Genomic DNA, 22,501 nt, shown 5'->3' on the forward strand with positions numbered 1-22,501 from the left:
TCTATCAAATCCAGTAATTACACAATTCGAAACATAAATATAACGGCTCAAATCCACCGCCAAGCTAAGCTGCTCCCACAGAGCATTCTTTGTGAGAACCAACAAATATTTCAATTTTACATGTTTTTCTTCTTTCCCCATAAATCATTTTTTCTTCTTTTTTTCCCAAAAATAAATTTTACTTAGAATGAAAAAATATATATACACAAAATAAAAATAATGCAAAAATGCTTCATACATTCTCAGCAACTATATACTCAACAGTGTCATACTCAGTAGTGCTCGCACCTATCTTTAAACAAAACACCTTTAGCACTCATGTGGTTCCCTGGAATGACATCCTTCCCATGTTTGAGGAGATAGACACAAAAAGCTGGAGTAACTCAGCGGGACAGGCAGCACACCTGGAGAAAAGGAATGGGTGGCACTTCGGGTCGAGACCCTTCTTCAGAGGAGTTTCCCCACTGGAGTCTAGAGAGGTCATATTCCAAATCCAGCAATGGTTCTTACCTGTACATCTGTTAGCCACGTCTTTATAATACCCTTCAGGACAATGTGGGACACATTTCCCATTGTGGACAACTTTGCCTTCTGAACAGCTCAGGCATTTTGCGTTGTCAAGGTGACAAGTCTGGCAAGAGGAGTCACATGCTGCAGATGAAGCAAATAGAAAGAAAACAAGTAAAACCAAGCAGATTAAATCTCTCTCTCAGTAAAACTACATTAGCCAATTACCTAGAACATTCATGCACGCAGTTATTAGGTTGAAATTAACGTACATTTCCAGTGCCTCGAGCAATCCCTTTATTTCCGGAAACTTCTGTAAGTCTTGGGACATATTTATCTTCTATGATGCAAGATATTTCATACATCACCAATTTCTAAAATAAAAGCAGCAAGAGCCCATGGGAGGTAGACAAAAATGCTCGGCGGGTGCAGCAACATCTTTGGATCGAAGGAAATAGGCAAAATATCGGGCCGAAACCCTTCTTCAGACTGATGTAGAGTTGGGGGGGGGGAGGTGCTGTTCCTCCAATTTGCGGTGGTGCTCACTCTGGCCATGGAGGAGGCCCAGGACAGAAAGGTGGGATATGGAATGGGAGGGGGAGTTGAACTGCTGAGCCACAGGGAGATCAGGTTGGTTAATGCAGACCGAGCGGAGGTGTTCGGCGAAACGATCGCCAAGCCTACGCTTGGTCTCATCGATGTAGATCAGCTGACATCTAGATTAGGTTGGAGGAGATGCAGGTGAACCTCTGTCGTATGTGGAACGACTGCTTGGGTCCTTGAATGGAGTCGAAAGGGGAGGTAAAGGGACAAGTGTTGCATCTCTTGTGGTTACAAGGGAAAGTGCCTGGGGAGGGGGTGGTGCAGTGAATTGACCAGGGAAATTGGAGGAGCAGCACCTCATATTCCGCTTGGGCAGTTTGCACCCTAGCGGCATAAACATTGACTTCTCCAATTTCCGGTAACCCTCGCTGTCTCCTCCCCTTCTCAGCTCTCACTAAGCCCTCGGGCTCCACCTCTTTCTTTCTCCTTTCTTCTCCCCACCCCCGCTGAGTTTCTCCGGCACTTTTGTCTACCTTCGATTTTCCAGCATCTGCAGTTTTCCAGCATCTGCAGATTATTATCTAAATGGTGTCAAGTTGGGAAAGTGAAAGTACAACAGGATCTGGGGGTCCTTGTTCATCAGTCAATAAAAGTAAGCATGCAGGTGCAGCAGGCACTGAAGAAAGCTAATGGCATGTTGGCCTTTAGAACAAGAGGATTTCAGTATAGGAGCAAAGAGGTCCTTCTGCAGTTGCATAGGGCCCTAGTGGGACCCACATTGTGTGCAGTTTTGGTCCCTTAATTCGAGGAAGGACATTCTTGCTATTGAGGGAGTACAGCGTAGGTTTACAAGGTTAATTCCCGGGATGGTGGCACTGTTATATGCTGAGAGAATGGAGCAGCTGGGCATGTATACTCTGGAGTTTAAGGATAAGAGGGGATCATTGAAACATATAAGATTATTAAGGGTTTGGACTCGCTAGAGGCAGGAAACGTGCTCCCGATGTTGGGGACGTCCAGAACATGGGGCCACAATTTAAGACTAAGGGGTAAGCCATTTCGAACGGAGACAAGGAAACACTTTTTCTCACAGAGTTGTGACTCTGTGGAATGCTCTGACTCGGAAGGTGGTGGAGGCCGGTTCTCTGGATTCTTTCAAGAGAGAGCTAGATAGGGCTCTTAAAGATAGCAGAGTCAGGGGATATAGGGGGGAAGGGGATTGGGGATGACGCCATGGGTACTGATTGGGGATGAATGGCCTCAGCACCCATTGTTATCACATTGTGACCTCATATTGTGGTGCATTTTTAACTTGTTGCGGGGATTATGCAAATGAATAAAAGAGAGCCTAACAAATTCCCCAGCTTGCAACCCAAGCAAGTCTTGATTTAATTTCATTTGTCCTTAAATGAAACCGTGAAATTCACTTGCAGTAGCGGGACAGTCAGCAAAAAGGATGCCTTAATCAAAACAGAGCAATTTTCCTGTTAGATGAACCAAGGACTCAGCAAGGAGCCTTAATCACACAGAGCAGTTTTCCTGATTGAACCAAGGCAGCAACAACTCAAACCCTAAGCAGAGCAATGCCTATTTTGAATGTCAAGACCACCCTGGTCATTCATTTATAGGCCCAAGGCTCCATTCAGGTGGAAGTGGAGCCAGGAGCAACACCTCATTGCTTGACATCCCTTGGGAAGCTGCTGATAAATTTAATTCCAAGCGAGAGGAACTAATTTTATTTTAATGGACCAGCGGGTAGATACTGCGCAGGTTTCTGAAGATTTCTTCGAGAAGGGATGCCATTTTGCCAATGACCATGTACATCCCTGTCTTGTAAATAATTGCAGTCCTTTGATCTGTGGCAGTGCTGTAACATTTCAACCATCTCAACAAAACAAGGAAAGAACACCAAGTAGCAAAGTTTACCTACTGATGAAATGGTTATTGACCCTGGTATGCTGTCTACACAGTGAATGATCAATGTCATTACCATCCTACAAAATGTGGTAGAATTGACCGACGAAAGGTTCTGTGATTCTGCTTTCTGGGCCATCTCGCTGATGAGCTTTCAGTACTTGGCAGAACAAAATGGGCAAGGCAAAGATAATATTTGGTTGATGGCCAGTGCGGATTTGATGGGCTGAAGGGTGTATTTTACATGCAGTGTCTCTCCATGGATCTAACTGTACAGTGTTGTTTAGCCATACCAGGAGTGTTCAGAACAGCTATGGTCTCCTTATTTGTGAAAGGATATAATAGTAAGATTAAACGAGAAATTACCCAGTTTGAGGGATTACGTGAAGAGCCCACTCAGTACGCAAGCGCGGCATACTTCAAAGTAGTGGTGTGGAATCACAGATAGACACAGTTATTGAAATAAACACAGTAAAGAAAAGGAGACATCAGTTATCAGTTTGACCCATATTATTGAGGGTGGGAGCGGAGGGCACGTAATCCCTCATCGTAACTCCTCATAAAATACAGATCAAACTTCAAACTAGTAAGTTCTAGTTTAATCTTACTATTTTACTTCGGAGTCACGTAAGTGACTACGTGAAGATTTTAAAGCTCTGTGATTTCAAACCGTGTAACAGTTATTACTTCATTCACTGCCGAAGTCCTTGAGGGAGGAAGTGTGTTATCGTAATCAACCAATGAATCTGTTTGTAGAAAAACACAACGGTATTTTTTAACAATAACAACAAAGAAATTAAATTGCTCCCCTGGGCTTAAATTAAATATTTGCAGTCTGTAAATTTTTTTCTGCAAATAAAGCAGGTTTTGCCAACGGCTTATTATATAAAGTTCTGTGCTTCTTTCCCCCGACCATCCTGCTGTAGCCAGGATGTGGTCTATAGGCACGTCCATTCTTTTGGCCGTCGACATGGATGCTGCCCTGGTGGAGTGAGATTTGTACATGTTAGTGCTTATCCCAGCAGCTTTTAGCACCTGCTTGAGCCATCTCGAAATGGTTTGGCTCGTCACCCGACCATAAGGTTTTTTATGACTGACCCATAAGGCTTTTTCACTCCCTCGAATATTTTTGGTTGTGTCTATGTAGGACAGTAGGTGGGTCATGGCACATAACCGTGGTTCTGGCGGGTAAGCCCGGAATTCCACGACTGGATTAGGTGTTCCTGGTCTGCTCTGTTTGATCAGTCCCTGGATAATGAAAGAGATCTGGTCTGGAGCTGTGATCATGTTGTCCAGTCGCAATAGGTGTAGTGACTGGACCCTCTGTGCAGATACAAGTGCCATCAACATGAGTGTTTTGAGCATAGATTGTTCCAGGTTGAGGGATCTGGCTGGTGGCCATCCCCTGAGGTATGTCAGGACCACACTGACATCCCATATATGGGTGTACCTTGGTCTAGGGGGGTTAGGGTTGTAAATACCCTTCATTAGTTTGACCACCAGTGGGTGGGACCCCATGGCCTGTTGTCCTGGAGCTTGTTTTAAATAGACAGACAGGGCACTTCTAGCTGTGTTGATGGCATTGTAGCTGAGTCCTTCATCGTGGTGAAGGTTCGCTAGGAATTCCAGTACGTTGGTAACTGTAGCGGTTGAGTAGGTGGTCCCTGCATCCAAGCAGTACTTCTCCCACTTTTTGATGCTGGACAAGTACTGTTTTCTTGTGGATGTTCGGAGGGATGTCGTGGAGTAATGGGAACCATGGCTGTGTAGGCCAGTCGGGTACTATCAAAATACCTGAAGCAGAGTCCATTTGTATTTTGCGTAGTACCCAGCTGATGAGGCAGAAGGGAGGAAATGCGTAGAAGAAGAAATTTCCCCACATCCAGCGCGAACGCTGCTACCTCAGGGTCTGGTTCCCAAGCGACATACATAGGTACCTGGTGATTTAGCCTTGATGCAAATAGGTCGATATCTGGCGTGCCATATTGCTTAATAATTTTTGCAAACACTTTGGGGTTTAACATCCATTCGGTGTTGTCATTAAATTTGCGTGACCTGGTGTCTACCACTGTATTTAGCTTACCTGGCAGGTAAGTTGCTGATAGCCAAATATGTCTTACGACACACCATTGCCAAATTGTGTTAACCAATTTGTCGCATGATATCGATTTTATGCCGCCCATATGGTTAATGTAGGCCACCACCGTAGTATTGTCTATTTGTAACCGAACATGCAAGTGATACATATTGGATGCATATGCTTTTAAACCATAAAAGGCACCCAACATCTCTCGATAGTTAATGCCCAGTGTAAGTAGTAACGATGACTCTGGGTTAGCCCATCTACCACCTGTGCTGGATATGGAGTTAGTCGCTCCCCAGCCTTGAGCACTGGCATCTGTTTGGATAACTAAAGTAAGGTTAATGATGATGATAGGGCTGAAACTATGCCAAACGTTTTCTGCCCACCACTGTAGTTCTGATATTGCTTCAGTGGGTAATTTCATGATACGATCATAATGACCTGCATGTCGTTTTAGTGCCTGTACCTTTGCTCTTTGTAAGTTTTGATAGTGCAAAGGTCCAAATTGTGTAGCCGGAAATGCTGCTACCATTTTCCCCAATTACTCTTGCTACTTGTCCAATAGTTGGTCGCTCGTTGACCGTTAAATTGTTGCATGATTGTGCCAATTCAGTTGTTTGGTCTTTTGGCAAAGTTACAGACATGTGGGCTGAGTTAATTGTGAAGCCCAAGTAGTCCATGGTTGTGGATGGCTTCAACTTAGATTTATCTGGATGTAAGACAAATCCCAAGGTTTCGAACAACTGTTTGGTAGCTGACAGCTGATATAGCCAATTCCATGGTCTTGCCTACTATTAAGATATCATCAAGATATGTCATGACAATATGTTTTTGTCTTCTTAATAGGGGCTGATGTTAACCCATTGGGTAATGCTTTAAACTGCCATAGCTTCCCCATCCAGGTAAATTTCGGGTATCTGCGATGATCCTTGTGAATGGGTACTGAATAGTAAGCATCTTTGAGGTCAATGCTTGCCATGAAGTATCCTTTGGAAATCAGTTGTTTGGCAGTAACAAACGTTTCCATTTTGAAATGTACATATTTAACAACCATATTTAGTGAAGTTAAGTCAATGATGATGCGACACCCACCATCTTTTTTAGTTTGAGTGAATATATTTGACACAAATTCCAAGGGTTCATGTTTTGTTTTTTCAATGATACCCTTAGTGATTAGTCTCACCAGTTCAGCTTGTCCCTCTCGTTTCTCTTTAACTGAGAGGGAAAAGACCCTTTGGGGTGAATGTTGAACTGGTGGCAATTTTTCTAGTATAAATTGTATTTTGTATCCACTAATGCTATTGAGTATATACTTGTCACTCGTGATAGACTCCCATGCTTCCTTAAACAGGTGTAATCTCCCCCCTGTTAGTATTGCGCCCCTACTTTCTATATGCTGGTAGGAACCAGACCCACCTACCTCCATGGTTATGGGTGTTTCTTCTGTCTCTTCCCAGACCAGCGAGTCTTGCGCGTTGTCTGACGTGGCGGTGATGTTTGGGGGTGGCGCATTTTCCATGGGGTCCGCTCTGGGCCTTGGTCTAAAAAAGACTTTAGGTGGTGATATGCGGACCCCGAGCTTTCACCAGTCCCATAGGGTAGACGTTGACTGGTGGACGCGATGGGGTGCTGCCGCTTAGGTATTGTTGTTTTGGGTTTGCACGTCCCGGGGCCTGCCCTCATGAGACCGAACGTTTTAGGGGCCTCTTCCATATCCTTGACTTTTTTAGTGAGGTCTTTGCCAAAGAGCAGTGTGTCTGGCTCAGTGGTTGGGATTTTGCACAACCTGGCGAATTTTGGATTGAGGGCAGGTCTTATAATTTCTCTATTGTCCACAGAACGAGCAAATGATGTGATGGCTGACGTCAGGAGCCTGAGGATCCGCTGCAGTTTCAGCTCCTGATTTCGAATATTTGTCCCAACATGCCCCCAGATTTGGCTGTTGACTGCCGGCACTTTGAGTAATTCACAATTTTCAGGAGCTGTGTATAATTCTAAGACCTCATTAACCACCTGCTCCTGTAGGGGCCTGTTGGAGAGGTGGTTAATGCTGGCCGTTAGTTAGGCTCTAATGGCCTTCCTGCACGTGGGGCTGCCATGTAGCGGTCCACCACACCCAGCAGCTCTTCCTGTTCCTGCACCCCAGGCATACTCCCGACTTCTTCAGCCAGCATTCCCTCTTCCTGACCAGCCCAGTCCTGGTCGCCAAAGCTGCCCTCGAGTGAGGAGGAAGCGATGGGCAGTGCACAAGGCACTGTGGAGGGAATGCCTGAACTCCCCCTGCGAGACTGCCCCTCACGCAGCGAGTCTCGCTGGAGCACCTGCTCCAGGAGCCGCTCCATGCGGCTCAGGCGGCTGTCTCTCCCCCGAACGGGTGGTGAGACGTCCCTGTCCGACGAGTCGGAAACCACCGGCCGGATGCTCTTCCTGGTGGCTATACAACCAGTCCGCTGCTCAGGCGCTAGCGGGACTGGGCTCGGCCCGGTGTCGGGGATGGCGGAGCGCTGGGTAAGCGGTCCTACCGCCTCCTGCCCCCCACCGATGGAACGCTCCTCCGTCGGAGTCGAGCGGGGGACAGATTTCTTCGAGAGCCTTTTCTTGATCGAACTCATGTCTGAAAAACAAATCAGAAGGCTCGCCTTGCAAAAGAAAAGCCGACCTCAGAGTAACTTACCTGACGGTCCGTCTTTTAAACTGCAGCGGGAGCGCCTGACTCCCGCTGCGGCCGCTGTTGCACTGCTGAACGCAATGCCGCGCATGCGTGCTGAGCGGGCTCTTCACGTAGTCACTCACGTGGCTCCGATGTAAAATAGAGCATTAGAGGCAGTCTTGGAGCCACTTATTAGATTAATTTCGGGGAGGGTTATTTGAGCATGAAATGCTAAAAATAGATTGACCTATATTTATTCAGGTTTGGGAGAATGAGGGGAGATCTAATTGAAACACTTAATTACTAAGCGACATAACAGGATAACAGATGTTGAGATGTTCCACGAGTGGAAGAGCGAGGAAAGAGGAGACAGAGATACAAGATAAATTGGTAATTTAGCACTGAGATGCGAAGAATTTCCCTCCTGCAAAGAGTGAAGGATCTCTGGATTTCATTAGGCTGGAAGCGATCTGAAAGCTAGTTTACTAAGGATATTTTGGGAAGGTAGATAAACATTTGAATCATCAAGGAACTGAGGGCAATGATGTACCGGCACAGATGAAGAATTGGGGTCTGGGGCAGATCAGCCATGGTCACATTGATTGTTGGGGCAGGTGTGAGGGGCAGATGGCCTAGTCCTACTCTGATTTTGCTCTTTTCCTGTTTATGCCATGATGTGGCCCCCTAAACGGAGATGTATAGAGAATAAATGAAATGTAGGCAAATAAAAGTAAAGATATATCAGGGCTGTAATCAATGCCATTTGTGACATTTACATTTTATTCCAGCGTGGAAAAATACCTCTCTAGGTATAATTCTGGGAGATTTCATTGGAGATGCTGTTACAGTCAGGGTAAGAGTTCCTCTGAGAAACAATAACCGCAGCGTAATTGGATTCAATAGACAGTGAAAGAGAGGGAAAACAGTGTAAAGTATTTGGCTGGGGAATGAAAAATCAATGATTAAGAACTAAATTTGTTCAGATAAGCTGGAAAAGAGCCAAAATCAAAAAGAAGTAAAATACAGTGTTCAACAAGAAAAAGGAGGGGGAGGAAGCGGGGGACTTAATCCCACATGAGCTAAAGATAATGCTCTGGGAATTAATGGAGAGATTAAAATGACATCTCATTAAAGCAATGTGACTGATCTGAGTAGTGGTATGAAGCAAATTTTATAGAATATAACAAAGTGAAAAACATCAGTTGAGCAGGGGAATGAAGAATAAATAGCAAGTTATAAGAAAGGAAATAATAAAGGATTTTATAGATGCACAACAAGTCCATAAAAAAACTGAGCACCAGACATAGTCCATTAGTGATACCTAACTAGCTCAGGATGAAGCTGATAGAAAATTTGGATTAGAAATCCATCAGCACCAGTGTTTGGATGTTTAACCTTAATTACAGTAAATGTATCCCTACCACCTTTTTCAAAGACTGTTATAAATTGCAACATTTATTAGTATGTTGAAATATGGTGTTACTGTGTTCTCCCACCCTACATTGGGAATGCCGGGCACCACTAGTCAAATTATTGTTGCTACCTGAACCTAGAGTACATTAAACTGCCAATAAAGACACTGGCTCACACAAGAAACCATCAGAGTGTGGTTTAGTTTTTAAATTTAGTGATACAACGCAGAAACAGGCCCTTCGGCCCAGCGAGTCCGCACCGACCAGCGATCCCTGCACATTAACACAATCCTCCACACACTGGGGACAATTTACACTTACACCGAGCCAATTAACCTACAAACCTGTACGTCGCTGGAGTGTGGGAGGAAACCAAAGATCCCGGAGAAAACCCAAGAGGTCACAGGGAGAAAGTACAAACTCCTTACAGACAGCACCCGTAGTTGGGATCGAACCCGGGTCTCAGGTGCTGCAGCGCTGCAAGGCAGCAATTCTATCGCTGCGCCACTGTGTCACTCACTCGATCAATTGATGGCTATCGCAGTGATTACCAAGGGCAGGTGAGTGCTCCTGAGTTCATTGACAGGAACCTTAGAGGCTGCTCTACCACACCACGTACAGAAAGAATGTCCCCCATTCAAAGTGACCATCCTTGTGGACGGGCACATAAACCTGGCAGGCAGTCTCCAAGGATATGAATGCAACCTGGATATACATGAATTTTAAAGAAATCCACAATGTAAGGAATTGTCCTTGTGTGACATGAAATCTATTTGAAAGGTGTATAGAGCATCAATGGCCCCAGTAACACACCGGAGATCCTCAAACCATATAGTATGGCAGATGCCATCCACGTGGCTAAAATGTCCAACTGTGGCAAAATGAAAGTGAGTGCAGCCCCAATCCATGGGGGGCTGGGAGCATTATTTTTGTGCACGATGAGCAGAGTTTTATTCAGACAAACGGACAGAGGAAGATAGTTTTAACTGCAGTATACAGGGTGTGCAATTGTAGAATAAAAATAAGACACAAGGAACTGCAGGCGCTGGAATTTCTGTAGAACACAAAGTGTTGTTGTAACTCAGCAGTTCAGGCAGCAGGTCAGGCAGTGTCTCTGAGATGCTGCCTGACTCGCTAAGTTACTCGAGCACTTTGGGTTCTATTGTGTAGAATAACCTGTGAGCATGCAACATGTGCATTCAATGCACATTTATAGTGACTGAGAAGGGCACAAATTGCTGGTGTAACTCAGCGGGTCAGACAGCATTTCTGGAGAACATGGCTACGTGATGTTTTGGGTCGGAACCCTTCTACAGTGACAGACTCTTTAAATATTGTTCAAATTTAGTCTTCAGTGTTAGTAAAAAATGGTTGTTCTGTGAATTAATATTACCCGTGTTTAAAAGATGGTGAAAGTCTGGATGAAGACAAACTTTGGACATTGACTATTGCTGATGTCATTTGGGGAGTTCGATGCTCGTACAGCAATGATTAGGCACAAGAAAATCTTGCATCAAAATCATATGGTATTAATAACTAACATTAATGCATCCAGAAATTGGTGCATAATTGCTCAACAATTTGCAAGTAATTTTTGTCTGTTTGATGATGCCTAATTTTTCAGTTGCACAGGTGAATTCATTTGCCTTTGGTGTCTTAATAGACTTCATATACAACAGTGCACAAATTAAGAACGTAAGGCTAATGTTGAAATTAGCCAAGATAACAAAAAATATATTTAATGTCGTATTTCATGATCAAAATTTATCAGGCCAAAGCAAGTACAGTGTTGTAGTCACCAAGACAATTGTTATGAAAATATAACCTAGTAACTCTTCAAAGGAACCAAAGTAGCTATTTGAAATAAATGAAAACACAAGTGCGTAGGGGAGTGAAATGTACTTCACAATGCTAGTGGTGCAGTAAGTGATCTCTTTTGCACAATAAAGTGTCGTATTTGAATGACAGAACTGTATATTCTTGATAGTGAATGTTTGGTTATATTATGGAATCTGCTCCTTACTACATATCTTGACAAACATATGTAGAACTGCTTGAAAGTTAGTTTTTCATTCTCATTCGAGATCACAGACCTGCTGCTCGGTGGCTGGGGACAAGGCAATCAGGGGAATGTGTTGTCAGCCTTTGCAAGCAGCTGAGTGCTCAGATTGCCCAGGGACAGAGAGGAAAGGCTGGAAACACCATCCATGTTAGTAATTATCTCTTGGCATCAAAGGCAGGTATCTCTCCCAAAAGCTGCAGTCACTGCTCTACTTACCGCCCAGGATAAACACCAGCACAATTGCTGGAGGATGATGCAGCAGAACTGTCCACAGTACAGTGGATATTAAAGTGCAAGCAACAAATTAAATATTTTCTAATTGAGGCTAATTTTATAAGCAAAAAGGAAAGTCCTTTCAGAGATATTCAGCTCACCGTAACAACTCCCATTCTTTGTGAAATAGCCAAGTCCACAGTTGGCAACGCAGGCACCATTTTTCAGTTGAAACGATGGATCCCTGCAGTTAACACAATCATTCTCCGCAGAACCACGGCACGACGAGCAGGATTCATGACAAGCTGAGAAATGCATTTAAAAGTCATTGTCAGACTTCTGCCAAAATATTAAAACTCAAAATCACAAGCTTTAAGTTAATAATGAGCCTTCAATTTAACTGAACCCTCCAATGTTCAGACAAACATTATCATATATTCTGAGGGTCTTAAGTTACATGAAACCCCATGCCTACGTAGACATGTGCTAATTATGTATAATGCAGAACAAATAAATAAGATGAATGTGTCCCACTCAGGGAAGAGGGATGCACGGTGGATAAAGGTTAGAGAAGATGACTATTTGCTCCAAGATGATATCAGTTTAAAAAAATATTTTCCAACACTTTAATAGTAGCTTGAGGAATGCTGTGCAAAGGGTTTTGCCCCTCGTTGATACCCTTGACAGCAGGCAGGTGTAATAGAGCAGGCACTCACCAACTTCATCCAAAACAGGTTGCTTAATTTTGGCAAAGGTTACCAGTTATTGCTTCCTGATCTTGAAACTTTAGTTTAGTTTAGAGATACAGCGCAGAAACGGGCCCTTTGGTCCACCGGGTCGGCACCAACCAGCAATCTCCGTACACTAACACAATTTACAATCTTTACCAAAGCCAATTAACCTTCAAACCTGCACATCTTTGGAGTGTGGGTGGACACCTAGAGAAAGCCCACGTGGTCACGGCTCTGTACAGACAGCACCCATATTCAGGATCGGACCTGGGTCTCTGGCACTATAAGGCAGCGACCCCATCACTGCGCCACCATGCCATCTGCCACTTCAGTAAAGTTTCTGTTTAAGGTCCTGTTGTATGTCCCTGGATGAGTGTGCAGAATGGCACCCAAAGCTACACATCATCAGAATGGAGCTTGCTGGTGCAGAACAATGCTCTCCCTGCGTAAACAATTAATGCACTGGTACCCTGTGATGTGGGAGTGGAAATGGTCAGAGAACCAGGGCTCAGAATGGCCACTGCAGACAGAAAACAAATACTTTGCAAATCACTCCCCTAGTCTGCACTTGGTCTCATCCATGAAGAGGAGGCCACACTGCAAACACTGAATGCTGTAGATAAGATTGGCGAAGGTGCACATGAATCTTTCTCTCGCCTGGAATGGTTCTTTAGGTCCATGGGTGACGGCTAGGGAGAAGGTGGAGGAACAAGTGTTACACCTCCTGTGGTTGCAGGGACATGTGCCAGGGATAAGGGAGGGGTGGGTGGAGAGGGGTGTGCAGACCAAGGAGTCACAGTGCGAGAGGTCCCTGCGGAAGGCAGAAAGAGGTAAGGAGAAGGTTTGGCTAGTGGTGGGAGGTGTTGCAGCTGGCTGGAATGATGAAGGATGATGTGCAAGATGCAGTGGCATGTGGGGTGAAAGGTGAGGGCTAAGGGAACACCGTCTCTATTTTGTTTGGAGGGAGGTAGGATGAGAGCAGAAGTTCAAGAAACAGAGGAAATGTGAGGGAGAGCTCCATAACTGTAGTAGAAGGGAATCTACAAAGGGAAACGGTAGGCGGCGCGACTCTCGTCAGCAGCGGCCTCTGCAGCCCGTCTGCATTTTTATTATTTTTTGTCTATGTTTTTATGTTGTTTTTGTTATTTTTTGTTGGGGTGTGTGTGTGGGGGGGTGGGGATGGGGGTGGGGTGGGAGGGAGGGGGTAACTTTTAATCTCTCCCTGCACGGGAGACCCGACCTTTTCTTTGTCGGGTCTCCGTTGTTGTTGGGGCTGCAACGAGGAGCGGCCTCCAACAAGAGAAAACCGGGGGCTCTGGTGCCGACGACTCACCTCACCGTCGCGGAGCTGGCCGAGTCCGGAGCGGTGGTGGAGCGGTGGTGGAGCGCTGCTGCTGCTGCTGCTGCGGCCCGACCTCCGGAGATTCGGAGGCTGCAACTGCGGGTCTGGCGGACGGCGGCACCGGGAGCCCGCGGGTCCCTGGAGGGAGACCGCTTTTCAGGGCTCCCGCAACGCGACTTCTCCCGCCCGAGTTGCGGGGTCGAAGAGCTCCTGGAGCGGGGCCTTACAGCACCGCCCCGCGCGGCTTGGAATGGCCGCGGGACTCTGCGAGCGCACGCCGGGGGCTCTAACACCAAGACCCGGTGTGCGACCTTGCACCAGCTGGCGTGGCTTTAATGGCCGCGGGACAATCGCCATCGCCAGCAGGGGGCTTTGACTTTGACTCTGACATGGGGGGGGGGGGGGGGGGGTGCAGTGGAGAGATAAGTTTTTTTGGTCTTCCATCACAGCGATGTGATGGATGTTTATGTAAATTATGTTGTGTCTTGGGTCTATTTGTTTGTAATGTATGGCTGCAGAAACGTCATTTCGTTTGGACCTCAAGGGGTCCAAATGACAAATAAATTGAATTGAATTGAATTGAATCGCATGTTCTGAACAAAAGAGAATCTTTCAGACACTGTGGAATGCAAGGTCTCACTTTGGCAGCAGATGCCATATTCCAGTTGTTTCTTGTGCCTAGATTTAAAGATTAGGTTTGACAATTGTAATGCAAGTGACAAAGTCAAGGTCACTCTTTGTTAAACTGTGAAACTGGAAGCAACTTTCAGCAGATTTAAAATATTCATTTAAACAGAGCATTCCAGTATGTCTGTCAACACTATTTCCCACAAGGTGCATCTGATGCAGTTTCTAGTAATATAAAAATGGAAATCAGTGAACCGTGAAAACTTAAACTATTTACAAATCAATCTTTCTGTAATAATGCCTGAAAATGTAATACCCTGCTGAATGAAGTGTAACTAAGACTTTAAGTCGCAATTACAGAATAACATCTTTCCTGACCATAACATAGGAATGTTGTAAATGCAAATCTTTATTTCTGCAGATAAATACTTGTTTCTTTATGCTGTTAAAAATGAATAAAATGTTTACAATATTTCAGCAGCCATCCTAATCTTAGGAATATGCTCCGATGTGTGTTTTGCACTGTGAAAAGCCTAGTGTACATAAAAGATGTATTTATTTATTTCCTGATTTGTTGCTCGATAAAGTTGTTCAATGTCATTGGCTCCTCCGCCAGTGCAGTGACATCGCTGCTGCTGGACAGAAAAACTTTATGCTTAACAGCAAATAACACTGAGAAAGCAGGTGAAATTAGAAAAAGAACTGCAGCTGCTGGAAGTCTGAAACAATAAAAACACTGGAAACATTCATAAAGCCAGGCAGCATCTGTGGAAATAGATTTCAGATCAAAGACCTTTCAGCAAAACCGTGTGGGGGGGGGAAAAATAAGTCATTCTTGACCTGTTGAATGTTTCCAACATTTTCTGTTTTTATTGTAAGCTGTGTAAAATAATGAATGTGCCGGTATCCTGTAATTCTTAATAGTCATCTGCCAAATAAGAATATCAAAACCATAGCAAAAGATAGCATTTTGAGGAAGGATTAAAAAAAAAAAGTCTGGGGATACAAGCAATCTGCTGGAGGGACTCAATGGGTTGAGCAGTATCTGTGGGAGTGGGGAGAGGGTTGGGGGGAGGAATTGTTGACGTTTGTGGTCAAAAACTCAGAGTGCAGAGGGAAGGTAGTCGGCATGAAGAGGAGTGAGGCCAGTGGCTGATTGGTGGACCAAGGAAGGAAGGATACTTCTACACCAGAGGACGAAGGACAAAAGGACAAAGGACATTTATTGTCACATACACCAAATGATGTAGTGAAATTTGTCAGAGGGATTGTTGTAGCAACTTTCTTCAAGGTCAGTGGTGAGAATAATTTCTTTGCCTTTGAACAGAAAACCTGGATCAATTCGAGCAGTTGAACAGAAAGATTAAGTAATTACATATTAATCCATTTGTCTTTTAGTCACGCAAACATATATTTGACAATCGTGGTATATTTTCAATTATAAAGTAAATGATTAGTCAAGAGGCTACAAATAAGACAACAAAAAAATGCAGCTTAAATGTGGCTCAAAGGAAAAAAATTTCCGTAAAGGAGATTTAATTAAGTGTCAAACCACAGAAAATATATCCCAATATTTACATTTAAACGTGTTTTTTTAAATTTCTATTAGTTGCACTGAGTAATGATTTATTGAGTATCTGTTACAATGCCATATTTCTTGGTAACATTTTATCTTTATGCTACTTTATTTCTCTAAACGGCTATCAATGCAGTCTTCTTTCTCAACCTCAGTCATGGATACCACCCTTCAGCTCGTGTCCATACTAACCATCAAACATTCCATATTCTCATCAGCTCCCTCCTGATTCTACCACCCACCCTCACACTAGGAATAATTTACAGTGGCTACTTAATGTACCAACCTGCAAAATATTGGATGCAGTTGAGAAATTTAGGATGTGGGAGGAAACTGGAGCACCCGAAGGAAACCCACGCAGTCACAGGGGAAACATGCAAGCTCCACCCAGACAGCACTCAAGGCCAGCATTAAACCCTGGTCTCTGTGGCTGTGAGGCATCATTTCTACTAGCCGCACTACTGTGCGGCCCATTGAGAGCTGTGGAATGTTATGCCCATTGACAGCATAAAACCATTCAGTTCAAGAAAATCCCACGGTCATACCTTATTCTGTCCCAGGCTATTTTACCTGACCTGGGGGTGGCAATTAATTTGCCTTAGTACTTCCAGATTATGGAGGCAATAACTGGTCACAGCTGGTGATCCTTGGACCCTGATAGTGAGGTTTTTATCTTCTACTCTAAATGCGCCTGCAGTTAGTAATTGAACAACTTTCTCTGCCTTGGGTCAGTTATAAACAATGAACATTTTGGAATCATCAGTGTTATTGAAATATATTGTTGAGCCATGACTTACAAGCAGCAGGTGGGAGAAGTCCAGCATGATAGATATTATTGAAATTATGTTGCAAATCACCGAAAACCTGAATCACTGCACAATAAATTAATATAAAACTTACTTGATATAATAATTTGCGCCGGTTTTATAAAATGGTTCTGACAGTGCCGTAACTCCCAACTTTTCTTGAGAGCTCTGCATAATCTTCTATACCATGCACCTCATATTACCTATCCACCAACTTTTATGGTTAATATGATGTGTATTGACAGCACATTATTTTATTGTTAATTATGAAAGTGCAGATGATTTAATTCTTTGCACTCGCCATGGTTCCAGAAACAGGGAACTGAAGCTGTACTGCAATCTCTCTCAAATACTTGAGGCCCCACTCTTGAAGAGAACAGCTGTTTCAGCATGTCTGATCCATCTAAACAATTCTCACCAACACGCTCTCACTGTCTCACAAAATACCCATGATATTTTTTCTATGCAATATTATCTGTTCCCAACCTGCCCCTGATCAAGGCTGCCAAAGCACAGGAACAAGGAGTGACTGAAACAACAATGTTTGGAAACTTACGCAAAGTATTAATTACTTTAGTTTAGTTTAGTTTAGAAATACAGCGTGGAAAAAGGCCCTTCAGCCCGCCGAGTCTGCGCCGACCAACAATCCCCGCACATTTACACTATCCTACACACACTAGAGACTATTTACAATTTTACCAAAACCAATTAACCTGCAAACCTGTACGTCTTCGGAGAATGGGAGGAAACCCAAACTCACAGAGAAAAAACACGCAGGTCATGGGGAGAACGTACAAACTCCATACAGACAGCACTCATGGTCAGGATCGAACCTGGGTCTCTAACGCTGAACAGCAGCCTCTATCGCTGCTCCACCATGCTGTCCTCAATCGAGTAATTTATATTAATGTGTTATGGATTGATTCTGGTTCTCTTTCAATTTACAAAACAATTTCCATAATATCTATCCTGCCTAATTGCTTCTTCAATACCCATGTAGTTCATGTACTTTGGAAATATTGGGTGCAGTTGAGAAATATGTGGGTCCATCTAAGGTGACAATTCTGTGTTGTAATGAAAGGAATGACATATGTCTGTGCAGACTGAGGGAGAGGTACACTGTTGTTTCGGAGTAGACTGAGAGAATGCTACGCTGTCAGGAGTGCAATCTTGTAGTGTAAAATTATGCAGGACTCACCATCACAGAGCTCGCGATCTCTGATGGGGATCGGCTTTGGGGCTCCAACGAGGGAGCCTGCGGACTAACATCGCACGATCTCTGGTTAGAGAGACAACTTCGGGAACACCAAGCCCCGGGAGCTTCGATCGACCCGATGCGGGAGCTTCAATCGCCCCGACGCAGGGACTTCGACCAAAGGCAGCGGGAGCTTCGATCGCCCCAACCGCAGGAGAATAAAGAGGGAGAAGATTGGACTTTATTGCCTTCCATCACAGTGAGGAACGTGAGGAATCCACTATGGTGAATGTTTATGTTAACTTTTATTTAGTAGTGTGTCATTTTGCTTTTTTTTAGTATGGCTGTATGGTAATCGATTTTCAATGTACCTTAATTTGTATATGTGACAAGAAACTGGCCTTGAAACCTTGGAGTGGCTATTACTAAGGATAAGGTGCTTGGGAAGCTGAAACGTCTGAAGGTGATTAAGTCACCTGGACCAGATGAACTGTACCCCAGGGTTCTGAAAGAGGTAGCTTTAGAGATTGGGGAAGCATTTATAGTGATCTTTCAAGAATCAGTCAGGAGTGGTCCCAGAGGACTGGAAATTTGCAAATGTTACTACGCTGTTCAAGGGGGTGAGGCAAAAGAGGGGAAACTACAGGACGATTAGCCTGACCTCTGTGATTGGCAAGATTCGAGAGTTCATTATTAAGGATGAGGTACTTAGAAACACATGATACAATTGGTCGAAGTCAGCAGATAAATTGCAGGATAGACAAAGGAAAGTCAGTTGATATTGTTAACTTGGATTTTCAGAAGGCCTTTGATAAGGTGTGCACGAGGCTGTTAAACAAGATGAGAGAGCCCATGGTATTAAAGCCCAAGATACTAGCATGGATAGAAGGGTGGCTGAATGGCAGAAGACAAGGAATAAGACTAAAGGGGGCTTTCTCTGGTTGCCTGCCAGTGTCTAGTGGTGTTCGGCAGGGGTCGGTGCTGGGGCCGCTACTCTTCACGTCATATATATATGATTTAGATGGGGGAATTGATGGCTTTGTGGCCAAGTTTGCAGATGATACAAAGATTAGTGGAGGGGGAGGTAGAATTTAGGAAGCAGGGAGTCTGCAGAAGGATTTGGATAGATTGGGAGAGTGAGCAAAGAAGTGGCAGATGGAATACAGCGTGGCAAAATGTGCAATCATGCTCTTTGTTAGAGGGAATAAAGATGTAGATTGCTTTCTAAATGGTGAGAGAATTCTGAAATCGGAGGTGAAAAGGAACTTGGAATTGATGGAGCAGGATTCACAAAAGGTTAATTTGAATAGTTGGTAAGGAAGGTAAATGCAAATGGAAAATACTCAGGCAGCATCTGTGAAGAAGAAAACATCATTTTGGTTTCAGGTTAATGGCCTTTCATTACAATCTTTCATGATGAAAAGTCATGGATCAAAATTGTTAACTTTGTTTTCTCTTACAAGAGATGCTGTCTGACCTGCTGCATATTTTCTATTATTTTCACTTCGTATTTCAGATTTCCAGCATCTGAAGTTGTTTTGTTTTAGAAATTAGATTTCCTGGTGGAGAGCTTCACACAGCATCATAAAAATTAATAACCTTTGCCTTGAACTGCAAGATGCTTACAGCAAATCTATGCAAATGAAAGAGCAGGCTTAGCAAAAGTATAGCAGGATTAAAGTATCGAAAAAAAACTAAAGTAAGATAATAAACAAAAATTAAAAATAAATAGAAGAGTAAAAAAATAGAAAGCTCAATATCACTCCCTAGAACGATATTGGTCTAAAATGAGAAAATCCTTATCATTAAATGGTTTGAGTACACGGGCTACGAATTGGATAATAAATACAGGGAAATGCTAGAAATACCCACACTCTGCGAATTAACGTTTGAATATAGACTCAAACTTTCTTGAAATAGCATATCCGTTGGTTCAACCTAATGATGAATGGATAATAAATGCCGGTCTTAAAAGTCACGAATGAACAAAAAAAAATAACATCAACCAACTGAATTGTGAAAGAGAAACAAATGGCTGGTCAGCTTACCCCTATTTCCATGTTCCCATGTTTTACTGTTTTTAGAAGTAATCTGCTGCACAGAAAATTTGAGAGTTTCCCTCTCATTCAGAACCTTTCAACAAATTCTCCAGCCATTCCAATGACCGACTCCACAGTGAGAAAACAGGTGAATCCCATAGACATTCCCCACATTTCACCGAAGTATAACATTTTACCCAAGTAAATTTTATGAAGGTTATTAAGATGAATGGGACTTTTGGTACGGGTAAAATGTCCAAGCAATTAAACACATACCTGTACACTGCAACTGATGCTGAGCAAACCCTTCCCCACAAGAAGGCACGCATTGACCATTCTTCAGCAGCAAGAACTCCTTACACGATGAGCATTCAAACTGATTTTGACAAGTGGCACATGGTTCGTCACATGCTGTGTCAGGGAAAGACAAATTACAGTTAAGACCAGTTGATTCTTCTTTGTAATACAGCAGGAAAAAAAAAAAGGTCAAGCACTATTGGATAAGGACTTGTTGCAGTCAATTTATCTCATGTTTCCTCTAAAGCTGCACACCCTTCCATGCAAACTGCAGTATGCCAGCGATCATTACTTTTATTTCATTTGAACTCTTTGTGCTGCACGGAATGCACTGTTTCCAAGCCAAGGAAGCTTCACACAGTTTCTACCAGTGCTGTCAGTAAGCCATTTCCGAGCAACTTCCCTGAGGTAGGTTAAATTGCTTTTGCTTGTATCCTTCCCTGTCGAGTTTCTCAGATGAATTAATGAAAGCTGCTGAGGATCAGGTTCTCAATGTGGATTTGCAGCAAAGTTAAAGTTCATTTAGTTTAACAAACTAATGCAGCATGGGCACAAAATTGACTAAATGACACAAAGCAGTGCAGAGATGACTAATAATTTTTAGATTACTGAGCAATACTTAATTGTATTCCTCAGGGGCCTTGCACAAAGACCACAGCTCTTCGTCTCTTCAATGACTTCCGTTTTCCAGGTCCCCACTCCCTCATCTTTATCGATGTCCAGTCATCCTACACTTCCATCCCTCACCAGGAGAGTCTTAAAGCCCTCCATTTCTTCCTCGACTGCAGAACCAGCCAATTTCCATCCACCAATACTCTCCTCTGCCCAGCAGAGCTGGTCCTTACCCTCAACATCTTCTGCTTCAACTCCTCCCACTTCCTCCAGATCCAAGGGGTACCTATGGGCACTCGCATGGGCCCTAGCTATGCCTGCCTCTTTGTTGGGTACAGTGACCAATCACTGTTCCAGGCGTACACTGGTCCTATCACCGAACTCTACCTCCACTACATTGACGACTGCATGGGTGCCACCTCCTGCACCCATGCAAAACTCACTGACTTCATCAACTTCACCACTAATTTCCATTCTGCACTCAAATACGCGTGGACCATCTCCGACATCTCCCTACCGTTTCTAGATCTCACCGTCTCCATCACAGGAAACAGACTATTGACCGACGTCTACTACAAACCTACTGACTCCCATAGCTGTCCTGACTACACTTCTTCCCACCCTTCTTCTTGTGAAGACTCTATCCCCCTCCCAATTCATCTGTCTAAGCTGCATCTACGTCCAGGACAATACCAGGGCATTGGAGATGTCCTCATTCTTTAGGGAACGGGGTTCCCCTCTTCCATTATAGATGAGGCTCTCAGTAGGGTTTCCTCAATATCACACAGCTCTGCTCTCACTCCCCCTCTCCCCTCTCGTAACAAGGACAGAGTCCCCCTTGCCCTCACCTTCCACCCCATCAGCCGTCGTTTACCACATATAATCCTCCAACATTTTTGCCACCTCCAACTGGATCCCACTACTGGCCACATCTTCCCATCTCCACCCCTTTCTTCTTTCCACAGAGACCATTCCGTAACTCTCTGGTCAACTTGCCCCTCCCCAGGTACTTTCCCCTGCAACCGGAGGAGATACAACACCTGTCCCTTTACCTCTCCCTTCGACTCCATCCAAGGACCCAGACAGTCTTTCCAGGTGAGGCAGAGGTTTACTTACACCTCCTCCAACCTCATCGACTGCATCTGCTGTTTCAGGTGTCAACTTCTCTACATCGGCGAAACCAAGCGCAGGCTCAGCGATCGTTTTGCTGAACATCTCCGCTCAGTCCGTCTTAACATACCTGATCTCCCGGTGGTTCAGCACTTCAACTCCCCCTCCCATTCCTAATCTGACCTTTCTGTCCTGGGCCTCCTCCATTGTCAGAATGAGGCCCAGCGCAAATTAGAGGAACAGCACCTCATATTTTGCTTGGGTAGTTTACACTTCTCTAACTTCAGGTAGCCCTTGCTTTCTCTCTTCACCCGCCCCCCAGTTCTCCCACTGTCTCCGCCAACAATCTTTGTTTGTCCTATCCCCTCCCCTGATGTCAGTCTGAAGAAGGGTCTCAACCTGAAAAGTCGCCCATTCCTTCTCTCCATAGATGCTGCCTCACCTGTTGAGTTTTCCAGCATCTACCCACAGATTTTTTAAATACATAGACTTGGCCAATATTCAAGATTACATTGGAAGTTTTCAGATGATGGAAAATTCCAAAATAAAGTAACTAATTATAAATGATAGAACCCGATTAAGGTGTATAGAGACTTATGAAATGAGCAGAAATTTGGCAGGTTAAATGTATTAGAGAGAAGTGTGAACATTATCTTCATCAGCTGATTTCATTGCTTCATCTAACTGAGGGTATTCAATAGGGGTCAATGAAGACAAAAATGGCCATGGAAGTGGCCATCTGCAAAAGAAAGAAATAGGATGTTGAGAAGACTGTTAAAAAG

The 22,501-nt window shown here is 44.0% G+C and overlaps 1 protein-coding gene across 1 annotated transcript in view; it reads right to left on the reverse strand.

Annotated features, from left to right (window-relative positions):
* Positions 1-22,501, reverse strand: part of fras1 (Fraser extracellular matrix complex subunit 1) — a 515,676-nt gene that overhangs the window by 242,098 nt on the left and 251,077 nt on the right. The window contains 3 exon segments of the mRNA XM_055640301.1: positions 511-651; positions 11,546-11,689; positions 19,977-20,111. Coding sequence (XP_055496276.1) covers positions 511-651; positions 11,546-11,689; positions 19,977-20,111 — 420 coding nt within the window.

Source organism: Leucoraja erinacea, chromosome 1, assembly GCF_028641065.1.
Source record: "Leucoraja erinacea ecotype New England chromosome 1, Leri_hhj_1, whole genome shotgun sequence".
Lineage (NCBI taxonomy): Eukaryota > Metazoa > Chordata > Chondrichthyes > Rajiformes > Rajidae > Leucoraja > Leucoraja erinaceus.